This window comes from Cricetulus griseus, chromosome 2 (genome assembly GCF_003668045.3).
Source record: "Cricetulus griseus strain 17A/GY chromosome 2, alternate assembly CriGri-PICRH-1.0, whole genome shotgun sequence".
NCBI classification, from domain to species: domain Eukaryota; kingdom Metazoa; phylum Chordata; class Mammalia; order Rodentia; family Cricetidae; genus Cricetulus; species Cricetulus griseus.
The window spans coordinates 161,241,865-161,265,404 of NC_048595.1; the positions used below are offsets into that span (position 1 = coordinate 161,241,865).

The 23,540-nt window shown below is 43.0% G+C and overlaps 1 protein-coding gene across 1 annotated transcript in view; it reads left to right on the plus strand.

Annotated features, from left to right (window-relative positions):
• The window catches only part of Setbp1 (SET binding protein 1), a 319,028-nt gene that overhangs the window by 197,783 nt on the left and 97,705 nt on the right, over nt 1-23,540 (plus strand). Inside the window, exon 3 of the mRNA XM_027397975.2 lies at nt 17,392-20,839. Within this exon, the coding sequence (XP_027253776.2) occupies nt 17,392-20,839 (3,448 nt within the window). The remainder of the gene's footprint in view (nt 1-17,391; nt 20,840-23,540) is intronic.

A 23,540-nucleotide genomic window follows, 5' to 3' on the forward strand; every position in this document is an offset into this window, starting at 1 on the left:
TGATATATATAAGGTAACTCCCTCAGCTCCTCATTCTTTCCTCACTATACTCCTATTTAAGGCATTCTTAGTCTAATTTTATACATGAGCAAATGGAGACTTTGGTAGATGACTTGCCCCCAAGCCCTAAATGCAGTGATTATAAAGTCAGAACAAGAGAATCTCAGAATCCCACCTGCAGAATTACAAAACCGGTACTTCTTCTAACAAAAAGTCATGGAACTGTGTCTGTGACCCTCACTGAAATCCAATAAGGGAGATGTTTTCTGTTCTGTGAAATGTTACCAAGTGAGCTCCAGCCATTGTTGGAATGTAAAGTGTTGCTCTTGCAAATTATCTTTATAAAGAGCTAGTGTAATTATCACCTCCCCCTCCTCCTACAAGGCAGTAGGGTTAGAATCTGAGCTTTGTGTGGCCCAGTTAAAAACCTCTTTTCTCCAGTTCTCTGGAGCAGCTGTTGAAAGGACAAAGCCTCCATTTTAATGACAATGTTTTCCTGGCCTAGCTGAAATAAACCCTAGTGAGCAGACATACAGCATGGGAGGCTCTCATCTCTGGTGAAGTGTTTTTAAAACTGAAGGAGCATGGCATGCATGGCAAGGAAATCTAATTACATGCCACATGATCTAACATAGGATGTTGTCATTATAAAACATTAGGGAAGCAGATATATTACAATAGACTCTTACAGTGGCTGCTGTATCCTCCAAGAGATGAGAAGAGTGTCAGGGACCTCTCCTAGAGATAGCTAGCTCAGAAGTTCCACAAGTTCACCTTCAAACCAGGCATTACCCCAGCCAGTAAGAGTCACTTACCTAATCCCTATTGGCCAGCTCCCAGGTTGGTTAGTTAGCAAGGAATAGCGGTGTCATGATATTACAGATTCCTAGGATCCATTGAGATCTTTGCCACTCTTGTGGTTTTATATGTGAAGAAACAGAGGGAAAGAAATAAGTGGCTGAAAATCAGAATATGACACTCTAGGTATCAAGTCTTTTGTGTAACATTAACAACTTTCCTAATGAGTAACATGGCTGAACACTTGCAAGGCAGAGGGCATTATTTCTATCTGTGAAACTAGTGTCTGAGAGTTTAGTGTATCAAAATTTGTATTGTGCTCTGCTTCACAAGCAGAACTCTGAATACTGTTGATTGGTGGTGGTGATTGTGTGTGTGTGTGTGTGTGTGTGTGTGTGTGTGTGTGTGTGTGTGTGTAGCATACACTCACAGGCACAGGGCGATTCACTTGGGCTACATATGTCTGGCTCTTGTTTTTTAAAGTAATGATCTCCAATACCTAGAATATGTTTTCATGAGCTAGCTGAGAAGCTTGGGTAACTATATATAAGGGTAGAGATCAGCTTTTTGACAAACCATTGACCATGGTGTTTCAGTGTTCAATACTGAATGCCTATCTTAATATATTTTGATTTATGGACATGCTTGCATCTTTCTTCTTGAATAGACACAACTTTGAAAATTTTCTGTTATCGCAGATAAAGTATCCAGTGAGTTATTAGTGTGTTCTTCGTGATACCCTAATGCTACCTGGAAGATGTCATGCAATCAAAAAGATACAACTGCTCTTAAAGAAATTAGGATGGGGTGGTGGCAGTTTGAGGGTTAAAGAAATGGAATATATTTGTAGAAGTTTCATGGCTACCAGAGAGATCTACTTTCCTCTCTGATTTTTACTTCTTTTGCCAAGTTTTATGCTTTTCAGGAAATCCCTGAAGCCTGTTCTTTATTTGGTTTCAGACAGACACAACAGGAAAACATCTGGATTGCCCAGTTATATATGTGAGACCCTTGGGACTATAGCTTTCTCTCAGATTGTAGTAGAAGGCAACTGGCAGTTAGTTCATAAATGATGCCAGGATGGGGGTTAGGTACCTCTGTGTATCTGGTTCCCTAGGCTCCCATCACCCAGTCCTTTCCATTGATAAATGTGCTATGGAATCCTTGAGTCAAATGACAACTATGGATAGGGTTTTGTATAAAACTGGCTCAGAGAAGCCCAATTAAAAGAAATGGCTAGAGAGAAAAATAACCCCATCTGTATTTAGGGTTATTATTCCAAAGCTCCTCCCCTCTCATTCTTCCTATGGTAAGATTTCTCCCATTCTGGAGTTTACAGTGAAAGAGCTGAGATGAGCCTTGACATCCACTATTGTTCCAGTTGTTTTGTCTGTGGGGAAACTGAGACACAGAGGAATGGTGCATATAATAGATACAAGGACTCCAGCACTTACCCTTGTGCTTGCAAGTAGTATCCACTGTGTTTTAAGTTGCTTTTGTGTCCCAGGAGCATAATTTCAGCTTAACAGGACATAGGTTTGTTTAGAAGAATTTGGAGATACTACAGGCCCTAGGGATATCTCAGTGCCTACATTGATTACTTGGGAGGAAACCAACTCCCCAAATACATCAGTCACCCACCACGGAGAGAACAGATTCACATAGGGATCTACTTAGGAAATAACCTCTTGTGGGACATCAGACATGTCCCCATGTGATTAAGAAGAACATAGTTAGCTCTCCAAGGATGTGGACTGAAGATTTGGGCAGCAGTTCAGAGGGAGGCATGCTCAATGTGGTAACCCCATATGGAGTACCAAGATCACCCCTCTTCCCTCAACAGTCTGTGTGAAGTTTCTTGGCTTTTAAAAAAAAAATCCCACCAGGCTAGCTATACTTTCAAGGATGTCTGTTTAGTGCCTGGGACAGTGGCTACAATCCCACTAAGCCTTCATCTTTTTAAATACAGAGCATAAGCTGTAGAGTGCCCAGGAGGCATTATCCATAAAACAGAGAGACGATTTTTAGTTCCAGCACCAAAACCTTACTCCCCCAACCCACTAAATTCATATGTAATAAAATACTTGGGAATCACTTTCATTTCTCAGTATAAATACAGGGTTGCAAGGGCAGGAAATGGGGACTGGGGGAGAAAGGGCAGGCTGTAGCCTGCACAGAATGTGGCAGCATTCAGTCTCCACCAGCCGCCTCACCTCTGAAAAAAAAATGAGGCTGAGTAGGCAGGCTGCTTTTATGATGGGAGAAATGCCTGTTTTTATAGCACACTAAATAAAACCTGCTTTTGGAGCTAGAAGTTTATTGCCAGAGTGGGGAGGGATGTTGTTTTCCTTTTCTCTTCTCTACCTTTCTGTTCCTGTTACCCCATCAGGTGAAACCAGGAAAGTGAGGTGGTAAGGTTCCAGAAGTCCAAGAAAGTCTATAGAAATAATAGAATCTAAAGATGATACCAGAACACTCCTTAATTTATCTCTACATCTCACGCTGGTTTTACAGGAACTATATTCGATGTTTTCAGCTTCCCCAGGTCATTAGAAGAGTTCTCATGAAGCAATAACAAACAGCAGTAACCTGCATTTATATAGGATTTTATGGTTTCCAAAATGTTTTCACATCCAGTCGGTCTTCAGAGCAGCTTGGAGGAGCAGGCATGTCTAGGTTATCATTGACCTGTGATGGAAAGAGAGGTTAAGTAAAATCTCCCCAAAATCACCTCACCTTAGGTGAGACCTGAATGACCAAATGGGGCAAGCTGAATTAGACCTTTACTTGGGAATGGAGAGCTACTTGGGGGAAGTAGAGTGCGAATGGGGTAACACCCAGAAAGTGTTCTGAGTGCACAATTGGGAGGTTTCCCTGCAGCTAGTCTATAGACCTTTCACTTTGGAAGTACTATGCTTTATGGACAATCAACAAAGACTTGGAGAAGAAGATCTCAAATATTTTCTGAGTTTTTCTCAATTATTAATAGTCCCTCCTCAGGAAGGGATGGCACATGGTGTTTCTGGATCTGGAATAAAGTGTCCTTGTTGTGTGACAGAGTGGTCTCTCAAAGGCTGTTCTGGCTCCCTAGTGCTCTGTCTCTGATGGGTGCCAGGATTTTCTGAAAGTTAACCCCCAGGAGCCTCTATGGGACACCTTAGTGTGCCTGTTACCTGAGCTACTATTGAAGAGGCAGGTGACTGGGAAAGAGTCTGCATGGAGAGTAGGCCAAGTGATGAGGCCACATTCTATAGTTTTCAAAGGTTGATAGAGGGGCGGGGGGGGGGGGGATCCTGAAAACCAAAGCAGTGCATCATTCTCGATGAGCAGAGGTTTTAGGCCAGTCTTAGACTGAGCTATTCACAGAAGTGGGAGTTAGTGGAAAGGTACAGCAGACAGACATCCTTCAGCAGAATGCTTGTGCCTGCGAGTCAACTACTCCACTGCTATGTACACCTGCCCTTTTGTATGAGGAAGTGCTTGCTGCCTAGGAAAGTCACCCACCCGCAATTTGAGATGGGTTGGTGCTGCAGACTGGCCCAGATCACCAGAATAATTCGTAGTGACTTGTAAGATTTCATAGTTTTCCACGTTGCATATTTAGTATGGCTTCATTCTTACCCACTTCCTGGGTGATTTTAACACTAACAGAGACAGCCAGACCTGTCATGCAAGGGCCTGATTTCTTGAAACCCACATCCAGACTTCTACTCATCAGTCCATGATGTCCACTCCCCACAGGCAGGCAAGTCACTTGTCCCTTTTGGCTCGGACACTCTTTCCACCTCCTCTTTGAAAGGCTTCCCTGAGCTCTGAGGAGAGGGATTTGATGGGGACATCCCATTTAGAACTGAGTGTTCCAAGTTCTCTAATTTTCTGCATATTGTTCAATTGTGGGTCTCTGCATGCATTTTTCTCTACCATAGGAGGAAGCTTCCTGGATGGTGGCTGAACAAGGCACTTAACTATGAGTATAGAGAATGTCATTAGGAGTCAGTCATTTTATTCTGTTTCTTTTTTGTTTCTCTCTTTCTTTGTTTCTCTCTCCTCTTTCTGTCTTATTTTCCTTCTTTCCTTCTTTCCCTCTTTCCTTCTTTCTTTCTTTCATTGATTCAGACCAGTAGTATTTCGTCTGGGCTACCTAGTCTTGGTTCTTGATCACCCATGTAGTATTGGGTATGTGTTCCATCTTGTGGATTGGGCCTAAGTCAAATTGGACTTTGGTTGTTTATTCCCACAAGCTTTGTGCCACCATTGAACTGCATTGATCTTGTACAGGTCTTTCACAAGCAACCACAAATGCCATGAGATCATGAGTACATTGCCCTTGCCTCATGTCAGGGAGACACTGTTTTGCTATGGTAATCTTCTACTTCTGATTCTTACAATCTTTCCATTCCTTCACCAATGGTCAATGTGTGTGAGTGTGTGTGTGTGTGTGTGTGTGTGTGTGTGTGTGTGTGTGTGTGTTTGATATAGAAGTGTAATTTAGGCTAAGCACTGCATATTTGTTCTCTTTAATCTGAACAGTGATGACTTTCACCATTAGCTAACATCCACTGCACAAAGAAACTTTTTTTTGTTCAGGTAGGAGACCTACACTTTTCCTGACCTGCAGGACGTCAATCTGGGGCAAGAGAGACAGGCATAGGAAATGGGGACAAGAGATGCAGAAAGAATGACCACAAGACAGGATTCTGATCAAGTGGCAAACTTGAGTTTTCTCAGGCTAGCTTATATAGTCGGCAGAGTAGAATATGGGGAAGGAAGAATGGGTTGTTTGTGCACCAAGTGTTAGTATAGGCAGGACATTAGGAAGCCACAAAGAGGATGTTTGGCAGGGTAAAGACTTCATGAGTAAGAGGTCCAGGAAGAGTTGCCTAGGTGACTAAGCCTGTGGTTGGAGGACTGGGTCCTCTTTTCTTGAGCTGAGATTCTAAGACTGGGTCCTCTTTTCTTGAGCTGAGATTCTAAGGAGCTCCTATGTAGAGGAGCTATGTGGCCAGCCAAGCATGGCCTAGGATCTCATGCCAAGCCCTGAGATTTGACTCCCAACATACCAATCTCTGGGTATAGAGATATGAACTTAGACAGAAATTTGATACTATGTCTGTTTAGCAGAATAATCATATTAAGTTTACCCTTGGGGCCTGTGAGCTCTCTGTCAATGGGCTCTTGGCCAGATTTACGGTACCAGGCATGTGTGTCTTCCTGAGGAGAAACACTTAAATTCAAGCAGGAAGTGGCCAGTTACTCTCAACATTTGTACCACTGTTACACCCATGGGCATCTCTTGCCATATTGGTCATTATTGCTGCTCACATGATTTCTAGATGAATAGAATTGTTGATTTTTTCATCTTAGCTGCCTATATAGTGCCTTGTAGTATTGTGTGAGCAAGCTAACCAGCAGGGAAGAAGCTTCTTAGTGAGCACCAATTTGATTTCTCTATGTCCTGTGATCAATAAGGTGTAGTGTCTTCAGCAATTGGCTATCATCATCAAGTTCTGGTACACTACAAGAGTAATCGCAATATCCTGTTATTTGGTGATGATTTGTTTCTGGGACTCCAGAGGTATACCATAGCTGACACTGGGCTTTGGCAGTCTATGTCTTCTGGGGAAATTACTATCTTCTGTGTGGGATAACTCCAAGTGAAATATTTACAATGACCATAGGTATGATGATTATAAACTACTAGACTTCAGTATGACTTTTTCAAACATCTTCAGTATGAGTTATCCCTTCCCCTAGCCCCTCATCTGCCAAGACTTTTTATTTAGGTCACATAATTAAAAACCCAATTGTATTGTCTAACAATAGAATAAAATATATCCAGATCCATGGGACCGAAAATTTGCTAAAAACAGAGCTGGAGATTGATCTCCCTCGAAAGTGAATTTTTTTCTCAGTTTGCCAGGATCTCATGCTCACCCTTAGGCCACCCTGAATTTTGGAATACTTATTGCCCCTACTTAACATAACTTTCAATGGGCAGAGAACCTTAAGCTCAAGAGAAGAAAGCACTAACTGGGGCTAGAGACATGCCTCAGTGGTTTAGAGCACTTGCTGCTCTTGCAGAGGACCCATGTTTCCTTCCCAGCACCCACATTTTGCTTCGCAACAATCTATAACTCCTTCCAGAGGATCAGAAACTCTCTTCCATTCTCCATGAGCACCAGGCAGGCACAGAGTGCACATACACATACACACACACACACAGGCAAAACACTCATACACATACAATAAAATAAATAAGCCTCTTTAAAAAAAGAAAGCACTAGCAAATAGATAAAAGTGCATTCTTCATGCAGATGTGAGCTCCCTCCTATCTTATATTATCAGGTAGCTTCTGGTGTGGAGAAGGATCTTGAGTTCTGAATAGTAGGTTTACGGTAGGAAGTGTATTGTAATGCCTACTATGAGTGAGCTACTAGGAAGCTCACTAACTTCCAATACTACAGCTACCTCATGACAAAAGGTACCACCACAGATTTCTAGGTGAGAGACCAAGAGGCTCATTTGGTCCATAAAACATCACACACACACACACACACACACACACACACACACACACTGCCCCTACTGCATGCTGCAGCCTCTCTGTTATTCCCTGACTCTCAGAAATGTTGATTCTAATCTACTGCTTAAGGAAAGAATAGCATATGGCAAGTAGTGGTCCTTTGGTAGAAATGTAGAATCTTAGCCACCACCTTAGACAAGCAGAAACTGAATCCAAATTTTAAGAGAGTCTAGAGATGATACCCAAAATTCCAAACAATTGGTGATGAGGAGCACTGGACTGTAACCCTCCCTCTCCTCTGCTCTGTGCTCCAGAGTTCCTCTCTGTCCCCTCCCATAACAGAGGAGAAGACAGTGAACAGACCTTATGGTACAAATGGTCACTTGGAGTCCTATGTATTTTGAGTTGTTGTCATCAACCTCCAAATTTGTGCTGACAGGGAAAAGGGAGTGGGTGGCACTAATGCTAGAGACTCACTGTCCAGGGCTCCCTCAATCTTTCTGTTGCAATCTCAACTGCCCTGCTTCGTGTCCCTATTGGCATCTCTCCTCTGCAGAGGGCAACAAAGAGTGGCTCCTGTCCCTCCTGAGAATGTCCTGATAGGTCTCTGAATGTGACTGTCCCTCCAGTCTCAGACTGATGTTATTAATTTTTAAAACAAACTTCCTGATTGAAGTTCTGGCTGCCTCTAAATTGTCCCTACAATGAGACTGTGTACTAATTAACCCATAGAAACAATCAATGATGTACCTTTTTCAAGTTTCAGAGTGATTAGAATATGAAAATGAAGAGCACAATGGTGCAGATGTTTTAAAATCACAGCAGACAGCAATTAGTGACAGGGGAACCAGCTGCTTATCTCTCCAGATAAAGCCTCTTAATAGGGAATTACACTGGAGGCGTCATTACCCAGATGGATCACACATGATTTACGGAGGAGGCGGGGCAGCGCTAACTCTGATTTGTGAGCCAGGTTCTTGTCAAGCTAATATGCTTACCTTCAGAAAGTCGAACTGGTAGCTGTGGTGGAGGTGGCCTTTATGTTGCCATCTATTAGCCTGAGTCAGAGCTGATGCATGGGAACCAAACAGACTGCAAAAACCACAAGCACCTGTCTTTTAGAGTCAGGCTCTATTGTTGAGGGATAAACTCATTCAACTGCCTCTGTGTGTTGGGAAAGATGAGGAACAGGCAAAGGGGGCAACCATTAGTTTCAGGCTAGAGTAGGAAACCACTGGAAAGAAAGGTTTCTGCTACTCTGCTAAGAGACCCTGTGTAAGAGCATGTATGGGGAGGGAGGGGGGTGGAGTGATTCATCCTATTTGTCAAACGTATCTTGTCTTGGTTCCTTCTATTAGTGACTTTCATTTGTATCCATGTTAATGGGCATCTGAGCTATTCCGGGCTCTACGAACTCTGAATAACCCACTATGGCATTTTATAAAAGTCTATTTATAGATACTTGTTTTGGTCTCTCAGGTAAATAATTGAAGTGGAATTGTTGGGTCATGAGGTAAATTTAGACTTGACAGAAATTGCCAGAACATTTTCCAGTGTTTTCGCCCTTTAACACACTCTTCCCTCAAGCAACGGCTGAAAGTGTCAAGTGTTTCACCTCCTTGCCTACATTTGCTGTTTGTCCTTTTATCTTAGCCATCCCAGGAAGCGAGTGGGCATCTTCTTGTGCTTTCATCATTTCCCTGACAGCAAATAATGTTAACAGAAGTGTGAATTCACTGGTCATTTCTCCTAATTTCATTGCCCAAAATATTTCAATGAAAGTATTTTACAGTTACTGGGCAATGTGGAATTACTGGGCTAATTAGATCCTGTATACAGACTTTCATTTTACATTGATGAGAAGTCAGACATCACAGCCTTTTCTCTACTTTGTTACAAATTGCCTAACTTACATGTCTGCTTTTAAATTTTTTGGCACTTCTTTGGCTTGCATCAATTTCTTTGCCTAGATATGATTTCTGTTTGTGTTTATTTTGCCTCTGATTTGTTGACCTTCTTACCAATGTAAATTTGCATGCACTATTCCTTCTCTGTTCTCCTTCTGATAGTCTAAGCATGTTAGATCTCCCCATGTAACTAAAGTGCTGGGTTGAAGCACTGCTATTTTTCTTTTCCCAAGCTTTCAATGAGTTCTTCCATAGATGATTTCTTCTGTGTTCTTTTCATGCTCACTAGACATACATAGTACACTGGAAGCTGGTGGGCTCCTACTTGACATTTTCATTGAGACACAGAGTTGACTCTTGCTATTTTAGTGTTCTTATGATTGCTATGCTGCAGCTTCCCATCTGGTCATCAGTGACCATGCAACAATTCCTTTAAATAGTTGAACATTTCCAGAATGGTTATTTTAATCTAGTTTCCTAATTGTAGGACATTTTTGCCTACCTTTTTGCTTGTTTAATAGTGTCTGTGTGTACTGAGTGCATGTGTGCATGTGTGCCTGAGTGCATGTGTGCTTGTGCGCGCGGGTGTGTGTGTGTGTGTGTGTGTGTGTGTGTATTGTGGTATCAAGCTCTATCATTCCCTACCATATTCCCTTGAGAGATTGTCTATCAGGCAGCCGGTGAGCCAGTAATCTGCTTGCTTCTGCTCACATAGTTCTGGAATTAAGGGTGAGCATGGTCATACCCACTGATTTATGTGGGTGCTGGAGATTTGAGCCTGGTCCCCATGATTGTGATTGCAAGTACTCTTACCCCATGAGCTACTACCCATGCCCCATTTACTAACTTCCCTATTGTGTCCTAGATATTGTATGCATTCTACACCATGCAGATTCGACACTGTGTTTTTCTCTAAAGAGTTTCTACTTTTATTCTCGTGGGTGGTTAAATGAGGATCCTGTTTATAATCCTTAGAATTTCTTAAGGAAAAACTAGAGTTAGTTCAGTTATAAAGAGTATCATTCTGAAGATATAAATAGGAAATATGGGTATTTCATTAAAGCCTCCCTACCAGCTGGTAAGAAACTCAGCATTGCCCCATATTGTATGACCTCAGGACTTTGTATTCATCTTCAACTGATCATTTCATTTTGATTTCTTTTCCTCAAGTGTAACTATAACTCTCCACCAGCTGCCTGAGTTCCACCACCACGATATGGCCCCCAAATAACACAGAGAGATTAATATTAGTTACCATGCTGCTGGCCAATGACTCGGATTTCTTATTTGCTAGGTCTGTCTGAAGTATCAACCATAACCGTTAGTCTATATATTTTATAAAGACTTATCAAGGATTCCAGTGGCAAGCGTCCTCTTCCCCAGGATCACATGGCTACTCTCTTTACTATATTTCCCAGAATCCTTCTCGACTCCTAGCCCCACCTATCCTGCTTCCCTATTGGCCAACAGTGCTTTATCAACCAATAAGATTAACATACCCACCAAAGACTGACCCCATCACTCAAGTGTGTATTGAAGTTTGTCTAGAGACCTTAGTTGAATCCTAGTAAGATTGGTAAATCCCTATCTACATAGTTCCCTCCTGGGTGCCTAACCCCTCAAATTTGTGTTCCCTCATGAGTCTCAAAGTCCGTCCTGCTCCTCTGTTCCTTCTCTGTAGTTCCAGAGGTTTAAAGTACCATCTCCATTCCCATTATTTCTGACCCTTTCTGATACTGTCCTTCTGTACTTGATTGCTGAGCTCAGCCAGTAAGACATATTGCCCTTGAAATTATACACACACACACATACACCCCCCCACACACACAAACAGAGCAGGGGGGGGAGTCATGCACATAATGTGTATGATGATAATGAAAAAAAGAGATCATGAATTTAGAAAGGAGGGGGCATGGGAGGAGTTGGGAGGGGTAGAGGGAGGAGTAGAAATTATATAAACATAGGAGGCATGGAGGAAATTCTCTACAAAATGTAAAAAAGACATACATTATATGAAGAGTTCTTTAAATATCCTGTGTCCCATGGAACCAGCACATCCTGAAGTCATGATTCAAACGGGGTACTTAGTGACATAGGTCTATGTGTACTATTAGGAAATACAGAAAGGGGTTTTGTAGCAAGTTCTATGAAGCCAGCCAATTTGATATCTTTCCTGTTCATGAAGCTAAGTGGCTCTACTTTGGGGTTGGGGAAGTGGTTGTGTGTGTGTGTGTGTGTGTGTGCTGCCAGATCCTCTGGCTACTGTTCAAAAATGTTTTGGGAAAATCTAGGACTTCATGAAACACATTTAAAAATCACTGGAATAGATTCTCCTGGCAGTCTTAGAGTCTCCTGGGTACCTAAGCCAGGCCCTGCCTTTGATATAATCCAGGGTTCTGAACTCTGACTGCTCACTGGGGTTGCCTGAAAGCTTTGAAGGAAGTGCTAGTGATTCGGGATCACCACCAGAATGCTGGCATAATTGCTCTGCCTAGATCCCAGGTATGTTGTTTTTAACAAGGTTTCCTGTGCGATTTTAGCAAATAGCTGAAGTTGGATACTTTTAATCTAAGCAGACATTTTGTGGTTCCCTTCCTTGTCTCCTCACTCAGCTCCTGCTCAAGATTAAGCACTTGCTTCTATTCCCAGAGATAGAAAGCCAGGGCTCCCCAGTGTTCTGATGATTAACCTGGATAAAAATGCCAGGGTGGAAGGTCATGGCCATCTGCACACTCTCCCTTCTGGGACCTTAATACTCTCTTCTTCACATCACAGTGGCCATCCTGCTCTTCCTATCCCCTCACCATTCCTTCTCCCTAAATAGGAAACAGTGTTAGAGGTTCTTACCATGTGAATTGCAGAGTTGGTGGAGCAAAACAGGAATGTTCAATGCTGCCAAACTGCATATCCTAACAGGCCTATTGTGGTTTGCTCTGCATATTTGCCACTAAAAAAGTACTGTGACTGTCATAGTAACCACAGATGACCCTGTGTTAAAACAGAAGATCAGTGGGGTTGCAATTTGTGCATCAACACTATCTGAAGATCCTGTTAAAATACACATTTCTTCCACCCACCCAGAGAGACAGTGAGTTAGTGGGTCTGCAGTGGGCCAAGGAATCTGCATTCATAACTGTTACTTTTAGTGCTTCTGATCCAGTGATCCAACCCCACATCTGGAGAAGCACCAAGTGCCAATTTCAGAGATGAAGATTCCTGGTAGCTTCATGTTTCCCTTGCTTGTAAATCAACATATCCCACAGACAGTAAATTCATCTTATAGGTAACATCAGAAAGAAGCAAGGACAAAGGTGACCCAAAAGAGTAGTTTAGCTCTACAAATGCTTGTTTAATTTTTTTTTGATGAGTTATATACTCTTTTCTCTAATTTGATTCACCACAATTTTTCCTTTGGTAAAAAAAGAAAATAAAAACCTTAGTTTTAGAAAATCATGAGATAAGACTCAGGTACTCGTTTTCTTCTATCGTTTAAGTATTTTATTTAAAAAGTAAACTTCTTTTTTTAAAAAATTGACTTGTACAGGACTTAAAGACGTATGTTTTATACAATAGATTTGGGGGCAGGAACATTTTCCTTTTTCTTTTTGCCGTGTACGTTGTCCACTTCTGTAAGGGCTCCGTTCTCAGTGAAGGTGATACTGGAGCTATTGTGTGTATGGTATGTCATGGCTGACAGATGAGGAATTGGGACTTCATGAATGCACTCCACACAACCATCAGAAGAGCTGTGGGAGGCCTTCTCAGACACTTTAGAATGTACTCTTTCTTGGTCCACCCTGACTCTCTGCTCCTTGTTTGCAGACCCGGGGAGTGACGTGTTTAAAGCGCTATTGCCATCCCGCTACTCCTGATCCTTGCCCATACTCCCCTTTTGTCCATCCTGGCCTTTGATTCTTGAACCCACCTTGAAAGGCAAACTGCCTTTGAAATGATAGGAACAGTGGGTCAGACTGGGGTCCAGTGGAATACTAGGACAATACATGTGCTTCAGCTGGTTCCTGGCTACAAGAATACAGCCCCAAGCATTCCTGCCACACTAAACTCCTACCTTCTTTTTAGGTGCAGATCTCCCCTCCCATGCACACACACAGTAGAACTAACTGGAAACAAGCAACAACATAAAAAAAAAGAACTACCATTACAAATTTCATTAAGGGAGGAGGGTTACCTTGACAGAAATTTAGGACATACGTTGAGGGAAAGAGGTGGTTTTATTTTTTATTTTTTGTTTGGGCAACACTGAATGCATTTCAGCACTCCAGTTTCATTGTGAGCCATTATCAAATGAAAGATGAATGTTGTATTGTCTTGTGTGTCACTATATACTTTGCCATTGTAATAGGAACCTCAGCTAATGGTTATTTTTTGTACTTATTTTTATTTAAGTGTGTGAATCACTGTGTATATGCCACCAGTGCCCATGAAGGTCAGAAGTGGGTGTCAGATCACCTGGAGCTAGAGTTACAGGCAGTTTGTAAGTCACCTGATCAGGATGCTGGGAACTAACTCAGGTCCTCATTAAGAGCAGTAAACACTATTGACCATTGAGTCATCTCTCCAGTCCATTTTCATTATTGATTAATTCAACAAACATTTATAAACAATTTTGCATACTTGGCTTTGTAGTATGCTCTGGGAACTTTAAGATACATAAAAAGATGGGAAATTTGTTTGTTTGCTTGCTTTTACCTAAAACAGTTGCAGTCTCAGAGAAAGAGACAGAAGTATATATGGATTAAATACCACATGGCATCATAAGGACTGTGGTAGATGTTTTTGTGGAAGTCAGTAGAAGATGCAGAAGAGACACTGTAGGGAATTGGGCATTACTATTTTTGATGTAGTAACTGTTTGCAAGAAATATGCTGCAGTGCCTAACACATTAATCTCATCGTTGACAAAATGAAATATCCATAATAAAATGCACATTCTTTTATTCATTCAGTAAATGTTTATCGAGGGCCTGCTGTGTGTGGAGGCATTGTGATAGGCACCTTGTTGATATGTAATAAGCTAGAAAAGGAAGTGGGCATGTAATTCAATTATCATACAAATCAAACTTACAAAAATTAGCTGCAGCTAGTGCAATGAAGGGGAAATGCATGTTACTTGAAAGCTTAAAATCAGAATGTTTCTCTAAGGTTCGGAGACATTACTTGGGTCAAGACAATCTACCATGAAGAAAGTCATAATTGTGGACTCTGCTAGAAGTTAAGGATCAAACGTCAGAGCTAGAACAAGTGGTGAAAGTCAGAGACCAAGTTTCCAGCCCTCCATTCATCACAAAACAGCATTCAGAGGTGGATTTTCATGTCCAGGCCTAGAGACATGGAAGAGCTAGGAGTTTGGAATAGGCAGGATCCCCACAAATCCTTCTGTGCACAGGTTGAATACAGTAATATTCAAATCTTATTTTACTTGACTCTCAGAAATGCCGCAGGGTGAGTTACACAGCTTCCCTGTGTAGGAGTAGAAAATATAGCATTCTTCCCCCTTCCCCCATGCCCTCCCCCCAGCTCCTACTTTGGTCAGGGCTTCTTGTCCCTATGCCCTTCTTCAAGGGACTATGCAATCTTCTTTTGGGGTCCTGGGCCAAAAAGGAGATACCTTGATATAGGGAGACAGTACAGGTTTGGAGAGAGGTGTCTGGCAGAGGGAAAATGTTAGGCTATTCACAGGGAAGATCCCAATTAAGAGGCCAGGCAGTGGTGGAGAGGCTAACATTGATGCTCTTCCCCTATAATGAGATTGATGTCTACCTTGGTTACCATTCTTAGAGCCTTCATCCAGTAGCTGTTTGAAGCAGAAACAGGCACCCACAGCTAAGCACTGAACCATACTCCTAGAATCCAGTTGTAGAGAGGAAGGAGGGATGGGAAAAGGATCCAAGACAAGGCTGAAAAAACCTGTAGCAGCAGTGGACCTGACCTACTGATAAAATGGAGACCCTAGTCATAAAGCTGGGGAAACAGCATTGGACCAAACTAAGCCCTCTGAATGTGGGTGCCAGCTAGGAGGCCAAGACAGTCTATGGGACCCCTGACAGTGGAGCCAGTCTTTATCCCTAGAGCACAAATGGACTTTGGGAGCCCATTCCCTATGGAGGGATACTATTGCAGCCCAGATACAGCAAGGAGGTCCTAGGCCCTCCCCCAAATGATATGATGGACTTTGAAGGTCCCCCGTGGAGGGCCTCACTATCCCTGGGGAGTAGTTGGGGGGTGGGTTTAGGAGTTGGGGGGGGAACATGGGAGTATGGGAAGGCAAGGGGATGGGGGATGGATATGTAAATATGAGTAATAATTAAAGAATAAAAAAGGAAAAGGAAAAAGAATATGAAAAAAACTAAAGAAAAAAGAAAACATAGCATTCTTGAGAACTCTACTTCAGCCTATGGTATAAAAACAGACCACAATAGAAATGCTGAAGTACCAAACTCCTGATTCATAGAAGATAATTAAATGACATTTAATCTTCTCTCCTCCATTTTAAATTCATGTATTTTTATAGAAACTAGGATATGGCTTATGTTCACAGCAGTAATCTCTAGTAGACAGCAAAGAATGATAGAGTTAACTCTGTATGTATTGATGATAAGGGTGTTGATACTACAAACTGTAAGATGGCAAAAATATTATTTTTTTTCATGGATGTGTATCAGCTTGACTGAAGGAGACTATCACACTTGGAATACTAGATAATGTGGTCATATAAACACACAAAAAAAAATTTCACAGAGTCATGGTGACAAGATATTCCTACGGTTTCACAGGAGTTAGTGTGAAGGAAAGCTGTTGAATTTGGACATTGACTTTTTACCTACAAACCTTTGGTCATCCATGTCTTGACTCTTCAGGGAATCATCAGTAATGGCTTCTACTAGAACATTCAGTTCTCTGACCCATGAAAAATAGAATTAAAACAATAGAAGGTATATAGGTAAGATCTTAGGTAATTGATTGATAAACAATAACAAAGGAAGATGAATGAAGTGTATATCCCAAGATAAGATTGCCAAATTTCCTGCACCAAATCACCATATTTTTCTTAGAGTGAATGTTACAAGAGGTTTTCTTCAATTTACTAAGGTTTTCCCTTCTGTAACAAATCAGAAACTATTCTGTAAGTTTACCACTATGTGTGCAAATTGAGCTTCAAATGAACTTGCAGGATTTATGTCCATGTGCTACTACCGTGGCTTTAAGCTTTCTGGAATAATGAGAACATTTCTAACTAAAAGTGGTGTCAGTATTCCCAGTGCCAGTTAGCCTTCTGTTTCATTTGTGATTTGTAGACTTTGATGGTGATTTGTGTTCTTAGGAGTCAGTTCTAGGGAAAGTGTTGAAGACATTCACTCATTTGTGTAAGGGAAGCACAGATGCCAGGGTACAGGAGAGGTGACTTGGATCACAATTATGGTACTTTTGTCCATAAAGCTCAAACTTCCTTTGGAGACTTTCCTCAAATAGTTGTAACTGTTTAACTGGGGCTTGCAGATCCTGCTGCATGCTAATCCTCAAAAACAGCGGCATGCAAATTGACAAAGATGGGGACAGCAGTTCCTGCATGTTTCTTTTCATGTGTGTCTTCTGGACATGTACTTGCTGAACTCGGTGGAACTTGCATACAAAGATGCTGAGTTCTACAGTGTGAAGTCCACACTAAAATAAACAGGGAATCAGAAGAGGGGAACACCGCTGGGTCAAGTAAGAGGTACCCTGAATTAGTCAAAGGAGCACACGGGGGGGGGGGGGGGGGCTCTTGCTGATTCTGCTGTCTTGGGCAGGATTCTCTACTCCCCACATGTCAGCTTCCTCCTCATAAGATTCAAGGTCAGAGGCCTTGAGCCTACTCTATCCTCTCCTCATATAGTTCTCCTACTGCTTTAAAGCAAGTTCTTTAGAGGGGAAAGACAGCAATTAAAGCATCCTTGTTGAGACTCAAATCCAGTGTCCTGTATCTTTAGTAGCATAATTGAGAAAAATTCTCTCTCTCTAAAGCATCTTGAAGTTTGGGAAAACATTAGCATAAACAATTGTTTCAAATTTTAAAATATTGAAGCTTTTAGACAATAAACTTTACAGAGTTCCAGCATGCTCATCTTTGTTTCTCTCTCTTTCTCTCCACTCTACCCTTTCTCAGGCTTACGAGAGGCCCCAGAAACACTCCGCACTTCATTATGACTCAGGCCTCTCACAGGGCTTCACCAGTGACACCTTAAAACCAAAGCACCAGCAAAAAAGCAGCAGCCAGAACCACATGGACTGGTCCACCAGCCCTGACAGTGGACCTGCCACTCAGAATTGCTTCATCAGTCCAGAGTCTGGCAGAGACACTGCAAGCACCAGCAAGATCCCAGCTCTTGAACCCGTGGCTTCCTTTGCAAAGGCCCAGAGTAAGAAAGGCAATACAGGGAGTACCTGGAGTCAGTTGTCCAGCGGTGGCAAAGATCTTCTCTTGGGAAGTGTGGTATCATCTCCCAGCAACCACAGCTCCCCAGCGCCCACTAACAACTCTGCTGAGTGCAATGGACTCCAGCCATTGGGGGATCAAGATGGAGGAGGGTCAAAGGAGATCCCAGAACCACCCACGGTAGGTAGCAAGAAGAAGTCCAGTAAAAAAGATGTGATCAGTCAAACCATACCAAACTCAGATTTGGATTGGGTCAAAAGTGCCCAGAAAGCCTTTGGAAACACAGAAGGGAAAGGGGAAGGATACTCTGCAGATAATGCTCAAGAGGCATCTCCCAGCAGGCAGAGTATCAGTTCCATAAGTAATCCTGAAAATGATTCCAGTCATGTCCGGATTACTATCCCCATAAAGACACCTTCTCTGGATCCAACCAACCATAAGAGGAAAAAGAGGCAGTCCATTAAAGCCGTGGTGGAAAAAATCATCCCAGAGAAAGCACTGGCTTCGGGGATCGCTATGAGCAGTGAAGTCGTTAGCAGGATACTTTCCAACTCAGAGGGAAACAAGAAAGAGCCTCGCGTCCCAAAGTTAGGAAAGATGATAGAGAGTGAGTCCCCCTCAGCTGGCCTTGAAACATGTGGGAATGCAGAGAAAACTGTCCCTGGAGGTGTGTCTAAGCAGAGGAAAACACCAATGGTCATGACGTCACCAACACGCACGGAGCACTCTCCGTCAGGAAAGCTGCCTGAAATCCAGCACCCCAAGTTTGCTGCAAAGAGGAGGTGTAGCAAAGCAAAACCTCCAGCTATGCTCCGAGAGGCAGTCTTAGCTACTGCCGACAAACTGATGGTCGAGCCACCATCTGCTTACCCCATTACCCCATCCAGCCCTCTATACACCAACACGGACAGTCTTACTGTGATCACACCAGTCAAAAAGAAGCGGGGACGACCAAAGAAGCAGCCTTTGCTTACTGTGGAGACAATTCATGAAGGTACTTCCACTAGTCCAGTTAGTCCCATCAGCAGAGAGTTTCCTGGCACCAAGAAAAGAAAGAGGCGGCGCAATCTCGCTAAGTTGGCCCAGTTAGTGCCAGGGGAGGACAAACCTATGAGTGAGATGAAGTTTCACAAAAAGGTTGGAAAGCTTGGTGTGTTGGATAAGAAGACCATCAAAACGATCAATAAGATGAAGACCCTCAAGAGAAAAAATATTTTAAATCAGATCTTGTCCTGTTCCAGCAGTGTGGCCCTAAAGGCCAAAGCTCCCCCAGAGACCAGTCCTGGGGCAGCTTCAATTGAAAGCAAATTGGGCAAGCAGATCAATGTCAGCAAGAGAGGAACCATCTACATCGGCAAGAAGAGGGGCAGGAAGCCAAGAACAGAGCTGCCTCCCCCATCCGAAGAACCCAAAACAGCCATCAAGCACTCCAGGCCTGTTTCTAGCCAGCCGGATGTTCCAGCCGTGCCTTCCAACTTTCAGTCACTTGTGGCTTCTTCACCAGCAGCTATGCACCCCCTTTCAACACAGTTAGGTGGGTCCAATGGCAACCTGAGCCCCGCCAGCACTGAAACCAATTTTTCAGAATTGAAAACTATGCCAAACCTCCAGCCCATCAGTGCTCTTCCAACCAAAACCCAGAAGGGAATACACAGTGGAACCTGGAAGCTGTCTCCACCCAGGCTGATGGCCAATTCTCCTTCACACCTTTGTGAGATTAGCTCACTGAAGGAGATAACCTTGTCCCCTGTGAGTGAGTCCCACAGTGAGGAGACCATCCCGAGCGACAGTGGCATCGGGACAGACAACAACAGCACCTCTGACCAAGCAGAGAAGAGTTCAGAGTCCCGACGGAGGTACTCTTTTGACTTCTGTGCCCTGGACAACCCGGAGGCCATTCCATCTGACACCAGCACAAAGAACCGGCACGGCCACCGGCAGAAGCATCTCATAGTGGACACGTTCCTGGCCCATGAAAGCCTCAAGAAGCCAAAGCACAAGAGGAAAAGAAAAAGCCTGCAGAACCGTGATGATCTCCAGTTTCTGGCTGAGCTGGAGGAGCTCATCACCAAATTTCAAGTGTTCAGGATCTCCCACCGGGGCTATACTTTTTACCACGAGAATCCGTACCCCAGCATCTTTAGGATCAACTTTGATCACTATTACCCGGTGCCATATATCCAGTATGACCCATTGCTCTATCTTCGTAGAACTTCAGATTTGAAGTCAAAGAAGAAGCGTGGTAGGCCTGCAAAAACCAATGACACCATGACAAAGGTGCCTTTTTTACAGGGGTTCAGCTACCCTATTCCCAGTGGAAGTTACTATGCACCCTATGGAATGCCTTACACATCAATGCCTATGATGAACCTTGGTTACTACGGTCAGTATCCAGCTCCTCTGTACCTATCGCACACACTTGGAGCAGCATCCCCATTCATGAGGCCAACAGTGCCACCACCTCAGTTCCACACAGGTTCCCATGTGAAGATGTCTGTGGCAACTAAACATAAAGCCAAGCATGGAGTACACTTGCAGGGAACTGTAGGCATGGGCCTTGGTGACATACAGCCATCCCTGAACCCTCCCAAGGTGGGCGGGGCCACTCTATCCAGCAGTAGGCTCCACAAGAGGAAACACAAACACAAGCATAAGCACAAGGAAGACCGAATCCTAGGGACCCACGACAATCTGAGTGGTCTCTTCGCAGGCAAAGCAGCAGGCTTCTCCAGCCACCTCCTGAGTGAGCGGCTGAGCAGTGCAGACAAAGAGCTCCCGTTGGTGAGTGAGAAGACCAAGCATAAGGAGAGACAGAAGCATCAGCATGGTGACACTGGCCACAAGGTTTCAAAGAACAACTTTGAGGTGGACACCCTGTCTACACTGTCACTTTCTGATACCCAGCACTGGACACAGGCTAAGGACAAAGGTGACTTGAGCAGTGAGCCTGTAGACTCGTGTGCTAAAAGGTACTCTGGTGGGGACAGCAGCAGCACAAGATCAGAGAGTCTGGATGTGTTCAGTGACATGAATCCTTCCAGTGACAAGTGGGACAGTGACGTGAGTGGGAGTAAGAGGAGGAGCTTTGAAGGCTTTGGGACATACAGGGAAAAGGACATCCAAGCCTTCAAGATGAACCGCAAGGAGAGAAGTTCTTATGAGTCCTCCATGTCTCCAGGTAAGACTACGTTTTTCTCTAGATTTGGGCTTCCCAGTTGTTTAACTCCTGCCCTTTGCAGTTTGGTTGCCAATCATGTTGGGCACATAGTGTTCACTGTTTTACAAAAGAGGAAGATGAATGCAAACAGGTCAAATGCATGTTTGAATTTGCTTTGTATTTCATATACTGTTTACATGGTTTCTGGCTGTCTTTCTGTTCTACTAAAGCCAATGCCTAGAAACAGAGACATCCCCAGTAACTCTCCAAGTGGCAGGCTTACATGCTACAATTTTATTTGTGTTCTTGTCATTTTGGTTTGGTTAAGGTTTGGTTTTCCAAGACAGGGTTCCTTGTAGCCCTGGCTGTCCTGGAACTCACTCTGTAGTCCAGGCTGGCCTAGAACTCAGATCTGCCTGCCTCTGCCTCCTGTGTGTTGGGATTAAAGGTGTGCATCACCACTGCCTGGTTTACAGTTTTACTTTTTCAGTATTATTAGAAATCCTGTTCTTACATTATAAGGTCCTGATTGCATGGTACAGTTTGCTAGTTGAGGTTCTAAAACTCAATAGACTGCCAGTGAAATCTCAAGAATGCCAAGGATAAAGAATGTCAGTGAGTGTATGTGACGTGCTGTCAGTAGAAGTCACCAATCTTAGGTGATAAATTTACCACAGAGTGATTAGAAGCTAATGATCAGAGACTCCTGGAGTCTAACCAATCATGAAGCCACAGTCCTAACCATGTTATCCATTCTTCACCCTGAGCATTGGACAAGCTGCCAGTCAGGACCCCAAAGTGAAGCCTTGACTGCATTCACAATCTTCTTCCATGCACTAAAGGGAATAGGCTTGGAGAAAGGGATTTTGTTCCTCCTTTATAATCAGAACTGTATCTCTGTGATTTTTAGCACACCCACTAAACTGGGTTTTTTGCTTGATGATATCTAAATGAATATGTTCATTGATACCAGAAAAATCTCACTCCCTGTCAGTTACTGGCAGAATTTCTTTGCTAACCTCCCGGTCCACACAAATCCTTTCCTGCCATGGAGTTTTACTATTTGGCAAACACATCCTTCTATCTCTGTCCATATAGTACATAAATGCTAAGACTCTAAAGAGTACAGAATTATTTGGAAAAAAGGAGACATTCCTTTAATGAGATTTGAAAGAAATTAAAAGAATATCTCTCAGAGAGTATTCTCTTGTCCCCAAATGGTGTGAAACACTCTGGCCCAACCCTGGTTTTAAAGGTCTCATTGCACACTCTGAAGATGTGGATATAAAATATATTATCTCTGTTCATGTTGCATGATCCTCACTTGCCCTCTGTCTTCCTGGGGAGTCTGCAGTTAGTGACTGTGAAAACAGACTATTCAAAAGGAATGAAACATTAGTTCTAGGCTGACCAATCTCAGAAACAACTACAAATAGCATCAAGTTGCTGTTGCGTTGTGAGTTATTGCAGTGGCAGATTCTCTTCTTAATGAAAGGAGACAATTTATAGTCATGTCTCTTGGATTTGGTGACAGTGGTGAAGGTTCCAAGTGACCCCATGTCCTGCCTGCCCAGAGCAGCTGTGCTCTTGCCATTTCTCATTCAAAGACTCCTTTAAGATAACCTGATTTCTTGAAGAGCCTAGTTGAAGCTCACTTGGCGTGGGGTACCATATCAAACATGGCATGAAAAGCATGTTCCATCTTCCAGCAGCATAGCCCTGGTCTACAACAGCTGAACTAGCAATAGACAGAGTCGTTGGGTTTCTTTTCTGGGGGTAAGGGAGGATGATGGTGTTTTCTTAGCATCATCTAGCTAAAACAAACAAAACAACAAACAGACAAAAAGTAACAGTGGTTTGTTTTCCTTAGATATTATAATAATCTAAGATACACAGACCTAAGGGGGAAATTTCCTGGAGCAAAAATCAGTTGCCACGGGAGATTACATTCAGAGTTTTCTGTGATCAGACATTTTTTGCTGGGTGTTTGATGAATTCTCCCTGTTTCCCAGTGTTGATTCATCACCAGACATCAGGAGCTTCTGAGGGTGTCCTCACTATTGGCAGTGTATTCATATGGTAGACAATACTTTATTCAAAATCTCCCCTATCTCTTTCCTGTATTCTCATTTGATATCCAGTCAGCCCGGGGGTGGGGGGGTGGGGGTGGGGATAGCCATCATGTCATCATTCAAAGTGAGCCAATCTGAGACCAAAGGACTGGGTACCAGGCCCTGTTCTGTTGTGAGCTGTCTGGCCCAAAGCATCACATTTCACTTCTCTGAGGTACTAGCTGTCCGTCCGTCATTCAAAGAAGCAGGGCAGAATTCACATGTGTGGTGTATTTGAGTCCCTGAATTGGTTTTTCATACATTTCTTCATAGTATGCTTTCTGAAGACCTAGTCTATAGATACACATTGAGCATTGTTTATCTGAAATGCTTGAAACCAGACTATTTTAAATTTTAGAAGCTTTTATTTTCAAATATTTGCATTTATATAATGAGACATCTTGGGGATAAGACCAGGATCTAAACACAAAATTCATTTATGTCTCATAAGTAACATATACACATAGCCTGATAATAATTTTATATGATATTTTTAAAACTGTTTCTATGAGAAATAAAATTTATATTATGGGGGCCATGCATTGGTGGTGCACGCCTTTAATCCCAGCACTCAGGAGGCAGAGGCAGGCGGATCTCTGTGAGTTCAAGGC